We start from the raw sequence: 18,669 nt of genomic DNA on the forward strand, positions 1-18,669 counted from the left end.
GGGATGCAGTGCATCTAATACATCGTGAAATCGAAGAGTGAAGAGAATTGGGCTTGTAACCTCAAATCCCAGGACAAGTCAAGGGCTGAGGTGCCCCTGAGCAAGGTGCACTACCTAACTCCCGCCTGTACAGATGTGTGCTGTTCCAGTTTGTGTGCTCACGACCCTTGTAAGTCGCTTTGCGTTAAATCGAGAGCCAAATGACTAACTATAAATTGTAATCCATCCATCTTCGACCACTTTATCCTCCACATGAGGGTGGCGGGGGGGTGCTGTGCCAATCTAATCATCAACATCATAATAAAACTGTGAGACCAGTGAAGATGCACAGGCCTACAGGAGACTGTGCAGTAAATGTGAGTAAGGGGAGTCTGAGGTGCTCGAGTGAGGCAGAAAGAGGAGGATGACTGGGTAGAAGAAGAAGAAGAGGAGGAGGATGGGATAACTGAGGAAGATGAGACCAAGAGGAAGTGGGAGACCCGGGAGGCAGAAGTGGTGAGTAATGGAGTGATGTAGGGAGGAGAAGGCAGGGGAAGTTGGAGGGACGATGTCGATGTGAGGCAGATGTATTGATGCTATATGATCAATGGGATGTGCTCAATCAACAGAGTGATCCATATGCTGACCTTACTGTGGATAGATGTGTGTGTGTTTGTGTCTACGTATTGTATATGCTAGTGTACACTGATATAGTATGAGGTTACATAATTGCACATCAATTACTTTAAGTCTTTTAACGTGTATACACTTTGCACCCTATACAGTATGCACATAAACAAGTTTTTACTGTAACACAGTATGAAAAACACTTCCTAAGATTTCAGATTTTAGATCAATTCACCACAATGAACATTCTGTTTTGCTGTCCTTTCTGTTTCGGTCATATGTTAATCCAGCTGAAGGCAGTATTTCAGCCTGTGTGCAACAAAAATGCCATTCTGACAGATGAAACAGTGCTACTGCTGTAAGCAGACCTAACAGGTCACTGTAAAAATGATTATCATGTTTTAAACATGTTTTAAACATGTTTAAAACGTCAAAACACGTGCAAATGTGTATGTGTAATTTGCAGCTACTGGTCTACATAGAAATACAATTAGATTAGTGTGTGGTAATCTAAACGGCGCGTCCTCTTCTCACACAATGCACGTCCCGATGTCACCTTCATGGGCCTTTTCATCCAACATAAAGACGAGATAGCAACAAAGCGGAGCAGTGGAAAGAGATCACATGATAGAACTGAAGAAAAAAACTTGCAGACCCCAGAAACAACTAGGCCTTTATGCCCTCATATACAAATCCACGTGTGGCGGTCCAACATGATACAGCCACTGCGCAAATGAAATTACATGACAAGAAACCATGACAAATGAAAGGAACTTCCATCATTCTCACTGCTAATGTACAGCACGCTATCTCCAAACATCTGCACAACTCTGTCAGCGTGATTGGTTTAATTCTGCAGGAGAGACAGACAACGGCACCTTTTATGTCTTCTAGTCCAAAAACAGCGGGAGGAATTTTGGGGAGCTGAGGACGGAGCCGGGATGCACATATCTGATCGTGAGCAAGTCGAAAACTTTCCCGTTTCAGAGATAAGGGGGACGGGAATCTGCAGCGTTCAAACACAGAGACGCAAACAAGCTCCTCCATAAGCTTCTCGTGAGGGACGGCAGACAACATCACACATGTCACGTGTTCAAACAAGCAGCTGAGCCACCGTCTCAGCAGCACAGAGGGACAGATACTGTGTGACAGGAGACAATTGAATTCACGGTTAATGAACACACTGCTGTGGCACAGAGAAGAGGGCGGCGGTGACGGAAGTAAAGATTTCTTATAAATGACGCCGACGCTCCCTCAACTCCTGGATCCAGCAACATTAAGAAAATGCAACACGTGAATGTGACTATAAAGGTTTCAGTGTAACAATAAACATTTAAGGGCAGCACTGTGCACTGTGAACAAGGTATTTGTTTTATACATAGGTATATTTGAGTTTACCAAGACGATTTTCAGTCACGACAGACATTCACGTCCTTCTGATTCTGAATAATGTGTTAGAGGGCTGCGCGCTATCAGGGAAATAAATATAAATGGAAACATAACAACTTATATCCGATCGAAATCGAGATTCTCTTGTCATTTCTCTGCCACCGAGCAGTCGAGGGTGTGTGTGTGTGTGTGTGTGTGAGGGGGCTTTAAGGAAAAGTCATTAAGAAGAAAATGATCAAATAAGTTTTTGGCCGAACAAAACTCCTACGATTAACACCCTACATTTATCGTAGCACAAGCAGTCTTTGCGATATGTGCGTTGCTCATGTTGACATTGCGATGACAGTAGATTTTTCTTGATATATTGTGCAGCTCTATCATAGTTTTTCTAAAATGTGGGTAACTGAGGAGGTGTTGGATCATCGCTCAGTATCCGTCAACATCCTGGATCAGTGAATCCCTGCTCATGAGCAAAGCAATACAGTGTTATGAACCTCTGTGTATGGAGTTTGTTTTCCTGAAGGATCAGTTTAAAAAAAAGATTTTTGCTGCATGCTCAAATAAAACATTCTCGACACTGGACACGGACATACTATGGGGCCAGCTACTCTGCACACTGCATTTTCAGTCTCATGCCTACAAGTGCCTGCAAGCACAGTATGCACCACAGCAAATGTGCTATGCAGACAGTGCAGGAGTAGGTCTGTAGCAGATCCTGGATGTTTGACCACCTGAGGCCTGTGTTTGTCTCTCAGCCTGGTGTTTATTGGGCTTACTTTCACCTGCATGGGCACAAAATCTGACTGCAGTGTCAGTGCTTTGTCTTTTACCTCTTTTACATAAATGTAGCTGTTATTAACACATTTGTAATGATGAATTCACTGGATTTACCCCTCACCACAAGACAGTGGTGGCACATGTTCTCTCTACAACCTGTCACCTGTGCTTTTTAGGCGTTTACGTGTTATTACACTGACACTGAGTACTGTATGGGCTCATCCCTAACTCTCAGGAACAACATTGCAGCCAACACATACCCAGTCTTCATAGTGCCGGGTTCCATTCTGCAGCAGGTCCTCCAGCTGGATGGTGCAGTTGGCCACAAAGTCATCATAACCAATGGGCGCATCGTGGAACACGGACAGCTCCAGACTCCTTCCCTCACGGACCTCAGTGCAGAACTCCTGGTGCCAGGCCGGGCTGTTGGTCTTGGTCCTGGTGGCGGTCTGGCCCAGTCGGGTTTGGTCCAGGTTCAGGGCCAAGTAAGGATCCAGAAGGAAGGATCCGCTCTTTCCCACAGCATGACGCAGGGCCCACGGAGTGGGTTTCAGGTCCACAGCTTCACACACTCGCACCTTCAACAGGCCACTGAACACAGGCATGGCTACAGGCTATACAGGGATGTGTGTGTGTGTGAGAGTGTGTATTTGTGTATGTGTGTGTGTGTGTGTTGAGGCTGTTCCTGCTCCTGTACACAGACTGTTTCCTTCCAATGAGCGGGGTCACTGCACAGTCCTGCTACATCCCATAATGCCGCTGGCTCCTTTGACTCTTAGTCTAGTACAGCCATATCAGAACACTGTGTTATCCACACACACACTCACACACACAGCCGACGGGTCTGAAAAACGCAGTACTAACACAGACTCACACCCTTCACAGCTCCTCTCTCTGTCTCTCTGTCTCTCTCTCTTGTTTGTTTACGGTAGGACCAGACCAGTGCGCCAGACCAGATTTCAAGTAAATAAGGAAACAGGCCGGGATACAAACGTCTGGGCGGGAGGGAGGTGCACGTTAACGGGCTCCGGTTGTGTCCACTGGAGCCTCTGCGCGGTCCTTGTGTGTCTGTCCCAGGTCAGGGTGGGAGAGAGCGCGAGCTGCCGCGCCTAGCCATCCGGGATTGGTGCTCCGTGTCCAGCCCGTCTCGGCTCTCTCTCTCTCTCTCTCTCTGTGTGTCTCTGTCTCTCTCTCTTCGCTGTGATAAGCTCCTTGGCTCGACCTCACGGTGCCGCGGTATCTGCGCCTTCTGTCGGGACTGCAAAGCCTTTCAAATGCCCGAACGCAGCGGTTGTTTGGGGCTCACGATCAGCCTGAACACATCACAGTGATCCACTCCCGTTGGCTTTTTTTTTTCTGCTTTCGATCCTTGCGCGCGCCCCCCCTCGTTTCCCGTCCACACTCTCCTGAATCCGCGAGTAAGCGCGAGCTGCAGGAAATGCGCAAAACGCGTCACCCGCGCTGCCGGGCTCTCGCGCCGGATGAGAGAGAGAGAGAGAGAGAGAGAGAGAGGGAGAGATTGTGTGTGTGTGTGTGTGTGTGTGTGTGTGTGCGCGCGCGCGCGCGTGTGTGTGTTACCTCTTCAGGACCGTTTCTGGCATAAACCAGTGGAGACCAAAACCTGGTCCTAATGAGGTAGAACCTAGTTTCTTAGGAACTGGTTACGTTTAGGGCTAAGATCTGAATTGTGGTTAGGTTAGTATAGTTAAGGTTGGGGCTGAACAATGGCTGCTTATGGTTAAGGGTAGATTCAGTCTTGTATAAAGTACCTTAAAGGGATACTTGAGCAGAAGTACAAGTATCTTATCAGAAAATGACTTTGGTAGAAGTTGAAGTCACTTTTTTGTAATATTATTTAAGTAAAAGTCTTAATGTATATGACATTTACTGTACTAAAGTATCAAAAGTCATTTTCTGATATAAATGGTAGCTCAGTGGTAGGGTGAGTTTTCTTTTCAACTGGAAGGTTGTGGGTTCAATTCCTGGCTCCGCTAGTCTATGTGTGTCCTTGAACAAGATACTGAACCCCATGTTGAAGCGTGTGAATGGGTTTGAAAGATGTGTGACTGGGTGAAAACTATAGTGTAAAGCAGCTCATGAGAACTAGAAAAGCTCTATATAAATACAGACCATTACCAACTCTTCTTCTTCTCCTGATTATATTTGGTAGTAACAGTAACAACCCTAGTTAGAGGAAATGCAGTGGAGTAAAAGTTGCTAGAAATACAAATAACAAAGTAAAGTTGGCAATTTGGCAGCAGATTTTTGATGGTTAGGACTTAGTGTTGTGGTTAGAACTAGGTTAGTTGTCAGGTGGAGAGTATGGGGCTTGGGAGTGCACTATGTCCTTGTGTCCCTCTGTGTGTGTGTGTGTGTATGTGACCATGCATAAGCATTGACTGATTGACTGGCTCTCTGGGCTGTCTGGCCATGATGACACACACGCACACACACTCCATGCCTGCGGGTGAGTTCCATAACCCCTCTCAGTCAGAAAGCACCTCTTCTATCTGGACACACACACGCACACACACACACATACATATACACGTGGCTTAACAACACTCTTACACATTTTTTGCAACAGGGTCTTACAACATGACAAAAAGTTTCCAAACGTGCCTCTCGTCTGACACAGTCACTCTGTACAGGATGCTTTACATGGTCAGATCTCTGTGAAGGAGCTGTGAAAAAAAAAAAGGCCAGGCTCTTCCTCAGAAACCCATGCCACTCACTCAGTATATAAATATATTTAATCGTAAGCTTAGTTGTTGTCTATTTGAGAAGCTGTTGTAATTTGTAAGGCTAATACATTAACAGTGGAAAAATAATTTCAGGGTATAGCTGATTACACGTTCCATACACAGTATCGCCATTTGTTTATTATTTTACCCAGAATACATTTTAATGTGTGCTTTTTTTCTGTGTCAGGTGTAATAGTCAACTTTACTTCTAGAGCACATTTAAAGACAACCAAGGTTGACCAAAAACAGCAAAAGTGTCCAGGTTGACTGTTTTTATCCTGACGTGAGGACCAAGGAGAAGAGGTGACTTTTTAAAATGATATAATATAATATTGCATTACTGCCTCCTTCTTCACCTTGATGTGTACTTTATTTACCTTTTATTGTAATTTATCACTTTTTTATGTACCCTCTTCAACTTTAATCTCATCTAGTGTAATATTTTATTTTCCACAAAGAAAACAAGGTGTTTCAACATGACATGACAGTTTTGTTTTGTTTATTTTAAAAAGAGACAGCATGGGGCATCAGGTAAAATATAATAATATATAATATAATATTAATAATAATGAATTATATTATTAATAAATAATTAATACAATACGCTTTTACTTTAAATGTTTAAAAACAAACGCTGTGTCAGGCTTTTATCTGTTTACAATCTGACGTAGAGCTTTAAGCTCTGCTTGCTTTAACTTTGCTCTGTTTACACTGAGCCTCCATGACTCTCAGCCCAGCTGCGCCACCTGCTGGTTCCTGTGACGAGTCACTTCCAGGAAGTGACGTTTTTGGAGCGATGTGTTCCAATCATGCACCTCGTGAATGTATTTTGATCTGTCTGTGTTTTGATGTGCATCAATGTATATCGTGTTGGTGATGTATATTAAACTTGTAAATGAATGCTTCAATGTGTAGAACAAAGTCAGACCTTGAAGATTAGACGTATAAAAACATTTAAATATTCTTTTAGTCTTTATTCAAAAATGGAACAACAAATAATAAGAAAAACAAGTAGTATTTCTTATTACTAAGAAGTATAGTATTATAAATGTTAAAATTCTAATGAGATTAGAACGAAACAATACTGATTTGAACGAAAATTAAGCATTTTACCGCTCATTCAATAATGCTGGTGCGCAATCTGCATTTCCACCGCTAGGTGGTGCTGGTACATCTTCTCTCTCTCTCTGTACGTGTGTATTTGCACATTTGAGTTTAGAGTCCTTCACTGCGACCCTCACTGCAGATCAGTAAAATAGAGGACAGTTTTGTTTGAGAGATGAATGAATTAACAAGCAGAAGAAATTACATTTTTACTTAGATCTTGAAGCATACATATAGGATATTGAGTTTTTAAACACAATTTTGCATTGATTCAGTTTTTGATTTTTTTTCTTTTTTAAAGAAAAAAGCCCATTAATTTGAGCAATACATCACTTTCTTACAAGACTTTACAGCCTTAATCCATATTATTCTGTAAAAACAGTAAAATACTTGTGATACTGATATCAGCTTTGTTGTTTTTATGTCTCTTAAATTCTGACTGAAATGTGACTGAAATTTGGTTTTAGCAAACTGTCCAACTCATACACACGTGTATGTAATGCATTTTTACAGCAGATATTTGTCGACACCTTATAAAACTACATATAAAAGTGCAACATTCTTGTTTGTGGTAGAGGGTATAGTTACATTTTTACATGCTTTTATTTGATTACAAAAACATTCATTCATCCATCTTCTACCGCTTTATACTCCACATGAATCCCAGCTGACATAAGGCAAAAACCCTGGACAGGTCACCAGGGACAGAGAGACAAACAACCATCCACTCACACTCACACCTATACACGGTCAATTTAGAGTGTCCAATTTGTCTAATCCACAAATCTGGATGTTTTTGGACTGTGGGAGGAAACTGGAAAATAAGGTTACAAAAACATAGAGATATAAATTGCTAATAAAGCAAGTAAACAAGTCTCAGTGGCGCAGTTACTATAAACCAGGGATCAGCAAGTAAATGTGGACGAAGGCCAATTTTTTAGCAATTGAATATTTGGGCCAAAACATCCTTCATGGCAAAGTGTCTTCAAACGTCTTCACAAAAACCCACGTTTGTTTCCTTAACCTTCCTTAACCTCTCCTTCTTTGAGCCTAACACATACAAGTAGTTATTTTATGGACATTTACTCCCCATAACTGGCTCTCCACTACAACATCAGTGTTTTTATTTGTATTTTCCAAACCAAACATTTAGATTAGGTTAACTGTTCATATTTTTTCAGAATAAAAGCTCTGAACTTGATATGAAATTATTATCTTTTGTGAAGACAAGCAAATAATTGATTTGGAAAATCATTTGGCCAGATACTGATGCTGGCGGGCCAGTTTTGACCCACAGGCCACCAGTTGCTGACCACTGCTATAAACCATACACACGTTACTAAAACACTGGGCACAATCTCAGTCATAAATTAGATCATTTTATTTATATATAAAATACAAAAAAACACACATTTATTTAGAATGAAATTGAACAGAACATACAGACCGAACGGCGACCGCTCTTTAAATAAAGTAAAATTCAAGGTAAAGAAACAATAAACTAAATTCATAAACATACAAAACAGCAAGACAGGGGCAGGTGGTTCAGTGTGGTGTGATTGTCCAGAGCTGCATATCCAGGTGTCCACAGAAACAACTACTTCCATAACAACAAAGAAGAAGAAGAAAAGCCCACAATTACAGAAAATAAGAGTGATTAGCTCCAATGTCTTCCAGCATCCCTGAGTTAAAGCACAACTGGTCTGATGTCTGTTCATTCAGGTTGGTCATAAATAAAAAAAAAGTGGATGTGATCACGTGCAGATGGTGGTCACCATGGTTGCAATAAACCAGTAGCTTTGACACAAACCTGTTACATTACCTGAATGATTTACATCTTCTGTCTGATGCTCTGGTTTGATGAAACTCATGAAGTTGATTTCAAGCCAAAACCCTGACCAGCCTTTTTTCATCATCATCATCCTCTCTCCGTAACTCCACGGCAGACCACCACAGGCCACTAAAGGTCCATTTCACAGCTTTTAAGTTCTCAGACATCCAAGTCAGAGTCACTGTCCGTCACCGAGAGAAGAAATGTTTGGCCATCAGCGCGCTCTGCGCTCCCGTCCGGACTGCAATCACCTCCACTGAAAGCGCGCGCGCCATCTGGACACATGTGGTGCTGCAGTCTAAAAATGAAGACAACAATATATCATGTTTAACCCCGCTGTTAAAAAAAAACGCATTTTATTTAAGAAAGAAAGAAATTAGATGTATTTTTGTCAAAGAAATATAACAATCTCTGTCAGAGCAACAGCGCGTGAATGGTGAGCAATTAAAGCCATTCACGAACAGTTTGCCTGAACCAACAGCGCGGCTGACCCCACACAGTGACCCTAAAGCAAATTATAGGGAGAGAAAGGGGAAAGAAAAAGGCCGGGGCACATTGACAGAGAGAAAACAAAAACCTACAAGCTGAATGGCCGTTCATGCGCTTTTACGCATGAATGGCCCTTTTACGCACAGCCTTGGCTGCTGGTGGTGAAGATATTACTTCAATTAGTGCGTGAGTAATAATAAACAAGTGGTTAATAAAGAGAGTGAAGAGGGATTTTTGCAGTTTATTTCTGAATGTGTTGCTCAGCAACTCTTGTGTAACTGTCGCCTTCTCTCCATAGCTCACCTGTTTTTAGCTGCTGCCGCCCGATCTCTCTGTCTCCGGTTTTTGAACCAGTTCCCAACCTGAGTCGGTGTCAGTCCGGTTGCATGCGCCAGCTCCCGCTTTTTCCCGGGGTTCGGATATGGGTCCTGTAGGTACCACTCTCTCAGAAGTCCCCGCGTGCGCTCCTTGAAACAGTGCGTCTTCTGCTCTCCGTCCCAGATGGTCCTCGGTAACGGGAACTTCTTCCTAACGCGGTACTTGTCCACCGGTCCAAGCGGACGGCCCCGGAGTTTTTCTGCCTCCCGGTAATGAGCCTCAAGCCACATCGCCTGCAGTTTACCGTGCGACGCGCGCGTAAACCGGTGCGTCTCCAGGATGTGATAGAGATCGCGGAAACTCCCGGTGTGGTAGGCCACCACGGCGCGAGCCCGCTGCACGGACTCGTGCTCAGAGATAGAGTCTCGGCCGTCTGTGGTCACCGGGAGTGACCAGAGGAAGCGGGCCAGCCGCTCGATGTCCCCGGTCTCCTCCAGAGTCTCGCACACGCTGGCGATCTGCGCCGCAGAGAAGCACAGTCCCGGGAGAGCCACGGGAGCGCAGGCGGAGGGAGGGTCCTCGGAGGAGCGGGAGTGGGACATGATGGGGGGCCCATCCGCGAAGTGCGGCAGGAGGAGACGGGATGCTGAGAAAAAGTCGAGCGGCGTCCTGAAAACCATCTGGTGCTTTCAGAAAAGTCAGAGAGAGGAAAGAGACGCAGTGAGTTTTGGAAAGAGTGTGACACAAACCGGACTCTTTAGTTCACCTGGGAGTCAGGGAGGGACACTAAATCTCAATTCTCATTGGTCACTGTGCAGCTGATGCGGGGTTGTCATAACAACAGTGTCAGTCAAACACTCCCTCTGTCCCTGTGTGCACAGGCTGGACACCCGAGTTCCAACTGAGCTGCACTTTTAATGTTGACTAGTTCATAAATCGGGAAACAGATGGTTTTACGAAAACAATTAAACCAGTTAAAAAAAAAGATGAATAATGAAAATCAGAAAAAATTGTGAAAAGACAGAAAATTTAAATAGCACAATTTATTCTGGCTCACTTTTCTCTACAATAGGCTTTTAAACATGGTTCAACTGAATCATAACTTTAACTCACTGTGTTTTTGCTCTGTAACATTGTTTAGGTTTTATATGACATTATATGGCATCCCATCATTAAAACCACCTTCTGAAGAAGGAGCACTGATGCTGATGATGATAAAGGAGAAACTATTTGGAAATGAATGCCTGACAAAATGTGACTAATAAACCGTGGTGCTCTCCTGTAAAGCTGCTTGCATCATTAATGACAGTAATGTGGATTGTACCCAGTGTGACAGCAGGAAATCTCATCATCCAGAGCTGAAAGCATATGTTTCTCAAAGTGTTGCCCCATCACTCTAATCAGTTTTCTATTCACTAATATCCATAAATTCAGCAACACTAATCCACAATCCGGCTCTATTCAGTTACCTTGGATTAACATCAGGCCCATATACAATATCTCCATCAGCTAACATTAGTCTAATAGAGAAGAAGCATATTCAATCAACTTTAACACATTCTGGCGGCCACGGGCCCATGTGTGTGTGTGTGTGTGTGTGTGTAAAGAGGCCCGTGTGTGTGTGTAAAAAGATTTTGCCTTAAATTAAATTACTTTATAGCAAAAATGTGTTTATTTTTAATAAATAAATGTAACTTTATTTGTATAGCACCTTTCATACAAGGATTGCAGCTCAAAGTGCTTCACACAATAAAAGGAAAATAAAATTCAAAAAGCAACTAAAACAGTAAAATGCAACACAGGGTGGAATAAAATAGGAAAAGGCTATAGTGAAGAGGTTAAAACCCTGTTTTAACTTTAAAATGAACTAAAAATGCAATTAAAACAGAGCTAGTTGAAGGCTAGAGTAAAAAGATAAGTGTTAATATTAAGATAATTTAAGTTTCAACAGGTTGTTATATGACATGTTGAGTCATCTAGTTGGCATTTACACATTTATCAAAATGGCTACAGTGGCCCAACAACTGATAACCAAGAAGCAGGTAAGGAAAAATAGTCAAGGATATAGACGTTTAAAAAACACTATTTTATATATTTATTGTGCCCCACATTAAACTTGCTGCCAAACTGCCCGTTTTTCAATCTCAACTAAAAACCCACTTCTTATTTGGCGTTCCCTGACCATGTGTATGTTGCCAATTGTATAAATATGTCTTGTATTTTTATTGATCTTTTACTGTGTGTTTTAGTCATTCTATTTTATGTATTTTTGCGATGCACAGCACTTTGGTCGACTCGGATGTTTTTAAATGTGCTTTACAAACTCATTTGGATTGGATTGGATCGTGTTGTGTACCCCCACTCCCACAAATGGCCCAGTGCAGATGTGTAGGGTGTGAAAAAAGGGGTCACCCTGCTTTAGGAGGTTAATGCCAATTACCCCAAGAGACAGATGTCCGGATATGTGGTGCAGTGTGAGGAGTTGTTTGCCAGATTTCACCCTGGATGATGCATCTGGTCCCTGCTTACAAATAGAGTTATATAGTTATTATTACTGAAGAAATATAAACAGTATGTTTAGTAAGTACATGTGCAATAATGACATCTTTAGAATGAAGTTGTAGGGCAGTGGTAGTGTTTTGAATCTGTTATTATAGATCTTTGTAGCTTTTAACTGAGCTGAAGGAGCCTGGAAAGTAGAAAAATGATTTGGAATCATGTGTCTGCATGAGCTGAAAAAGTTCTAGCCTTGGTGTCAATTCACAGAGTTTCAATTCTAAATGTACAGGGGTGAGAAAGAAGGTGCAAGACGGCAGAGGGAGAAAATATTTACAAAGGTGATTCAAAAGAATTCACAAATGCATGCTCCGGCCAAGAAAGTGGTTTCAGACTCAGTGTCAGTTCTGTTTGTCTCATTCACACTGAGATCCCCCTCTTGGTCTACTTGAGATGCCTGAGTCTGCGGAGAGGACCTCAGCATGTTCCTCTATGTGTCGTAACAGCAGAACAATGGACAAACACCCACAGCACACTCAGAGCGACAGTCATGGCCAGGGCTTTTCCAAGTTGAAAAGACATTCTTCTCGCCGAGGCAGGAAGAACACACAGCAAACACACACAGGGACACATTCTAGAGGTGTGTGTGTGTGTGTGTGTGTGTGTGTGTGTGTGTGTGTGTGTGTGGTGACGAGGAGACAAGTGTCTTAATGGTGACAATTACTTCAATTCAGCTACATCTCTTTTCACCTCCAGAACAATTAGCGGGGAGGAGGGGGGAACGCAGAGTTGGCTCAAGAAAAAAGAGGGTGAGTGACACCACCGGGGTGGCTGAAGGACCGCGGTGAGGAAGTGAATCACTTCAGCATCTCCCTATCCCCTCACAAACAAAAGCCTTGCTCCTAATTAACCTCTCCACAACCTAACAGTGACCTCTTAAGCCCTGAAACTTTAACCCCCTCACCTATGGAAGAGGCCATACACTCCCCCCTCTAACTCGCCCTCCGAAAGCCTCCTCCTCGTTAAGCCACTAATCACTTCCTGAGTCCTTGTTGTGCTTTTGTGCTCTTACAGGTCTCCAGGAGAGTCTGCGGGGACCCCCCCCCCCCCCAAAAAAAAAGAGGGAGGTAAATTGTGTCAAAGAAAAGAGGATGAAAATTAAAAATGAGAAAGTGGGAGGATGATCTGAAACGTCGCGCTCTAAGAGTTGTTGCAAAGATTAAGGGGCGTCAAATTACAGAATAACTTTGCCCACCTTCTGTTTCTCTGTGAATTATTTCACAAGCTGCTGTAAAAATCATCCCATGACTTAATTTTGAGTTGTTCTACTTCATCCTCGTTATCTAGGAACACACTGAGTTGTACTTTTCTGTGACTCTAAGGGTTTTTTCATCAGACTCTCTATAGTTTGGTGGGATTTTGTATTTAGGTGGAGGTTTTATTTTAATCTGTCATTTTTGTGTATTTTATTATGTTATCGTCAAAGTGAATTACAGTGTTTTTTTTCTAAGTTGATCCAAAACTATGAGGGTGTTACGGCGACATCAAATCTAATGCATTTAATCTTGTTTTCATTACGTTAAAAGAGTTTAGTAAGACTCCAGGTCCACAGGAAGGAAAGATGGGTTACATGTACTTTACATGATGCTCTCTTTGTCTCTCTCTCTCTCTCTCTGTGAGTGTGTTTCTGTGTGTGTGTGTGTGTGTGTGTGTGTGGTCACCACACATTTGACTACATCTTGACCTCCGTCACAAAAAAACATGAGGGAGGACGACAGGTACTCAAGTAACTGTACCTGAGCAACTAATCCTGCACGCTGATTGGTTTGTAACCCAGCACCTCCAAGTTAATCCTGCCGTGTTTATTGGGCTGACGTCTAGTCCAGCTGTGTGGGCCGAGAGAAACATCTGGAGGGGAGAAGTTTGTGCAAAAGAAACACACACATTTGGAATTAAATTTGATCAACAATTTAAACCTAAAGAAAGCAATTACATCAAAAATACCCTGTTTGTCGTTAGAGCCATGTCACTATTTGGGGTGTTTTCAATTCATAGCGTTGAACGAGATATATAAATAAAAAATATAAACAGCTGGAGCCTGGACAAACATCTGGCAGAGGTGCACAATCTCTAATGTAACCATGGATACACGATGCTCAGACACACAGCTAATACACTTACACATGTGCATGCAAACTTAAAAGAGGAAAGACTGTGTGTTTCAGAGTCATCTGAAACAAAAAGTTTCAAAATCTGATTGACTGAATCCTCCTGTGTATGTTACAAACAGGGTGGGATGTTGATCCAACATTAACAGTACCTAAAAATTATTTAATGCACCTTCTACTGAAAAAGAATTATATTACGAATTAAATGAAGCAATAATACACTAGATTTATTTCTATTGACGCTCCTATATTATAAAGTGCACGTTTTGTTCATTTAGTTTTGAGGAAATGAACATGTGAAATTGTTAATGAAACAATTATTCAAACTGGGCTGATTCAGCTCATATTTTTCTCTGCCGGCGAGTACAGCACAAAACAGAAGGTGGTGTTTAATCTGCTGAAATTTAAGAGAGAATATATCAACTAGGGTGAGATATAAAGGTTGTAGGAGGCACAGCAGAAATAAGATGTGATGAAACAAATGAAAAACGGGGCGCAATCATACGAGAATAAACAAAACAAGCCGAGAGAGGATGAAATGAAATGAAGAATGAGTGAAGAGAGGATCCTGTTTTTACTTATTGGTTTTACACAGAGGGAGGGAGAGAGGGAGGAAAGGGTGGAGGGCTGACCTCTGTACTGTCTGGTGTGGTTGGGGGTAATCTGGTCTAATCTGCTGCATGTTAACGTATCTGAGCAGCAAGAGCCAGATTATCCCTCTAACAATGGCCACCCGTTCATCTGCTAAATTACTCCATTCAAAAAATCATATGCTTTAATACACACACACACACACGCGCGCACGCACACACACACGCACACACACACACACACATAATTCAGGAAGCCATCAGTATTTATATTTCACCATGTATGAAAATTGCACTCCTTTAAACTCTCATTTGCAGCGCTACAATCAAACTCAGAGGCTCCGAGTCACCTGGTCACCAAAGGTCTCAGCAGCGACCTCGCTGTGAAAAGACAGGAGTGGGAGGAAGAAGTGAAGTGAAGTGAAAAGCAAGGGGAGCAGGTGAGGAAAAAAGACAGGAGACCAACGGGAGTAGAAAGAGAAACACCACCTCTTCCTCATGGCTAACAAAGCCATTCAGAAGGCAGTTCTCTTGGCATACGTGGTTTTTTTTTCAGGGTCGGCTGGGTCAGCTGACCTTCAGATGTAGAGAGCGCAACACTGGCACTGAACACCTTCGCTGTCCTTTCACGAGAGGAATGAATAAATACAAAAATATTAAAGAAATATTGTAACATCTGCGCTCCGAGCATATGCACTTTCTGAGGTGGCTGCAGCCTCAGCAGCAGCTGCAGGTTGTAGGTTATGGACTGAGAAGCTCGGAGGTTTTCTTATAGAGGCTGCTATAGCCATTCAAATGAAAGGATGAACAAGAGTCAGGGACGGGGTGGATGAATAGTTAGCATAAGTCTGCAGTCATGATAGCAACACTGGGCTGCGTGCAACCTTCGGTACAGCTGAGGCTGATGGGTATGTGCTCAGTTCACAGGTGTAAATGAAAATGGAGATGAAATAAAAAAAAGAATTTGACCTCACAATGACATGACATGGAAAGGATTTGTTTACGGGCTGTTCACATGCAGCGTCTTGCACACACGAATACTAAGAATCGGTTGTGAGGTGCCTGTTTTTCTGGGCGCATAATCCATACATTTTCTTCTGCTTCATCCTCCACAGGAGGATCGCGGGGGGGAGCTGTGCCAATCTCAGCTGACATAGGGTGATAGGTGTGGGTCACACCCTGGACAGTTCGCCAGTCCATCACAGGGACACAGCAATCCCCATATTGCATGTTTTTGGACTATGGGAGGAAGCCAGAGAACCCGGAGAAGCCACCCCCCCGACTCACACACACACACACGGGGAGAACATGCAAACTCCATGCAGAAAGGCCCTTGTTCTGATCGGGGCTCGAACTCAGCAAATGCAAGAGTGCTCTGGGAGCAACAATGAGATCAGCTCTCAACTTTCTGGAATGCAGAAAAAACCCTTTCTATGCAGCATTCGATCCCCGGGCCAAGCACATAAGATGCTGCTAGAGAATGGGCAGCAGGATTCTTCCTCTGGGGGAAATACATATTTGTCCCAGACTTCGTGGCAATCTACCCAACAGTTATCAAGACAAGACTGAGCCATTTAGCTCAGAGGGCAGAAACTCGTGGCCACCCGATTTCATGTGGCCCGTCACTTGGGGTGCATCCACACCAGCCCTTCTTCATCAAACCCTAGTGGAGGAAAACAGAAGTTGACCTGCATTAACCAATAAATGAGCGAGTGTTCTTGTTCATTGTTTGTCTTGTCTTCTCCTTCAGTAATTCTTGAAGCAGCGCTGCCTCAGCCGAGGAGGGGAATACGTTATTCAAAAGCTTTGGTTCGTTTTCACTAAAGTGCAGTGTGAAAACAACCTCAAACCGGCTGAATGTTGCAACCCCCAACTGAGTGTAGCGGACTATTAGGTGTGAAAAGTTATAAGGGAGCTATTTCTGTTTGTTTTGTTTAATGGTTTAGAGTCATTTCAAAACATAAATGTATTTTATACTGTGAACTACATATTGTTCCATATCAACGCAGACACTTTTATTTTGAAGTTCTGTGAACTATTTCTCATCACTAATATTTTTATAGGGGATATCACGATGGAATATAACAGTGGTCAGCATTTGGTCAAACTGGCCTGCCAGCATCAGCATCTGGTCTGGCAGACAATTTAACAAATCTGTTAAATTTCAGAGCTTTTATTCTGAAAAAAATATGAATTAATTCAAATAGATTCTGTTGCTAGAATTGACAGTTAACCTAAACTAAAGGTTTGATTTGAAAAATACAAATAAAAACACTGCTGTTGTCATGGTGACAGCCAGGTTTGGGGAGTAAATGTCCATAAAATAACTTCTTGCATGTGTTAGGTTCAAAGAACAAACAGTAAGTCTTAAAATTGAAATGATGCACAATAAATATTAACAGTACGAGTACGTATCTCACACACGTTTGTTTTCGTAACAAGCTGCTGAATAAATCCACATTATTGTTAGCTGAAGGGTTTTTGTTCCTGACTGAAGACGTTTGAAGACACTTTGCCTGATGAAGACACGATGGTTTGGCCATGGTCATGTATATCTGTAAAAACAAATTAAAGTGAAAGAGATTAAAGATGAAGCACACACACACATACACACACACACAGTTTTAACAGGTCACTATTGTTTAGGCTTAGTGTGGATTCAGTGGGTGAATCAAACAGTCCATACTCCAACATCATCAAATTAATTTCACCCCTCCCCAAAAAAGACAGCATGCACACCAGCACCATATCACCGTTATATATTTGGACCGCTCATTCACACTAGTGCACACAATCCTGTGCGTGCCGCAATCCCATAATCCCACTCCAGATTGAGAACACCTTTAAGATACGACGTGATTATGATTAGGGATTGTGATCAAATTATGACAGAGTGACAGATTAGACTGGGGGTTATGTGTGTGTGTGTGGGAGGTGTCAAAGCAGCCTTTTTGAAAAACGACATTTGTATTTTATTCATATTTGCCCCACATAATGAAGAGGCAAAAATATTCAAGAAAAAAAAATGCAAACATTTGTCCTCCATAGGACAAATCGGTCTGCATGTTTTTTTTATGTTGGACTGTGTAGTGAAATCCATTGATCAATAGAAGTAATTCACACCATTGTGCAGAAGTTTTATGGAGGTGTAAAAATGCTGTGAAGTAAAAAAAAAAACATGCTTTCATAAATATAAATTCTTAATGTTTTTTTCATACATTTACAAAATGCAAAGTGAGTAACAGAAAAAGAAAAAATCTAAATCAAATCACCCATTCTTCCAGGTGCACTTGCACACATACCTGGTTTTCAAACATCTTGGAGAATTAAGCACAGATCTTCTGTGGATGTAGACCTCTGTCTCTTCGTGTCACCCCAGTCACATTTGATGATATTGAGATCAGGCGTCTGTGTATACCATCACTTCCAAGACTCCATGTTGTTGTTCTTCTCCTCCCCGAAACGGGTCGACTGTTTGGGGTCGTCGACATGCTCCAGAATAAACACACTTCCACAACTGCTCCTCGCCCAGTTTTAAGCCTCCTACACGGCTATTTCTGTTTCACTTAATGACTGTGTTTCAACCTACAGATGGAAATGATGATCATTAGCATTAGTTTGGTATAATTGGTTAATCATACACTGTCTATAATCACGTAAAATCCTTGACATTGTGCAAGTGTACCTGTGAGAAGTGAATTTGGTTTGAAGGCAAGCGGAGGTCACACCAAATATTGATGGGATTTAGATTTTTCCCTAGTTAACTCGTTGCAAATTGATCAAAATGAACAATCTCTGCCACACTTTGTTGGTTATTGATGTGTTATGGCATCTTGCTCTGGATAAATACTCACCAGGCCACTTTATTAGGTACACCCGTCCCACTGCTTGTTAATGCAAACATCCAATTAGCAAATCACATGGTAGCAATACAGTGCATTTAGACTTGTTGTAGTTCCAACTGAGCATCAAAATGAGGATGAAATGTGATTTTTAATATCTTTGAACGGTTGTTTTATCTAGATTGGCTGCTCTGAGGATTACTCAAACTGCTGATCTGCAGGGATTTTCAACACGACCATCGCTAGGGTTTACAAAAAATAGTCTAAGAAAGAGGAAATATCCAGTGAGCAGCAGTTCTCTGGGCAAAAAATGCC

General features: G+C 42.3%; 2 protein-coding genes across 2 annotated transcripts in view; both read right to left on the reverse strand.

Annotated features, from left to right (window-relative positions):
• Nucleotides 1-4,182, reverse strand: part of prkcea (protein kinase C, epsilon a) — a 37,059-nt gene extending 32,877 nt beyond the window's left edge. The window contains exon 1 of the mRNA XM_058620762.1: nucleotides 3,033-4,182. Within this exon, the coding sequence (XP_058476745.1) occupies nucleotides 3,033-3,377 (345 nt within the window). The 5' untranslated portion in view covers nucleotides 3,378-4,182. The remainder of the gene's footprint in view (nucleotides 1-3,032) is intronic.
• A 3,797-nt stretch (nucleotides 4,183-7,979) lies between these two features.
• six3b (SIX homeobox 3b) lies at nucleotides 7,980-10,009 on the reverse strand. Its single transcript, XM_058620764.1, has 2 exons — nucleotides 9,244-10,009; nucleotides 7,980-8,749 (listed from the first exon to the last, which is right to left on the reverse strand). Exons 1-2 carry the CDS (start codon nucleotides 9,936-9,938, stop codon nucleotides 8,611-8,613), a joined length of 834 nt encoding a protein of 277 aa, XP_058476747.1. The 5' UTR covers nucleotides 9,939-10,009; the 3' UTR covers nucleotides 7,980-8,610.
• Between the last annotated feature and the right edge of the window lie 8,660 nt (nucleotides 10,010-18,669).

The sequence above is a fragment of the Solea solea genome, chromosome 21 (assembly GCF_958295425.1).
Source record: "Solea solea chromosome 21, fSolSol10.1, whole genome shotgun sequence".
NCBI classification, from domain to species: domain Eukaryota; kingdom Metazoa; phylum Chordata; class Actinopteri; order Pleuronectiformes; family Soleidae; genus Solea; species Solea solea.

Coding starts and splice junctions, on each gene's coding strand:
- six3b (XM_058620764.1), bottom strand. CDS start 9,938: ATGGTTTTCAGGACGCCGCTCGACTTTTTCTCAGCATCCCGTCTCCTC. Junction 8,750..9,243: donor GCGGCAGCAGCTAAAAACAG/GTGAGCTATGGA, acceptor CTTCATTTTTAG/ACTGCAGCACCACATGTGTC.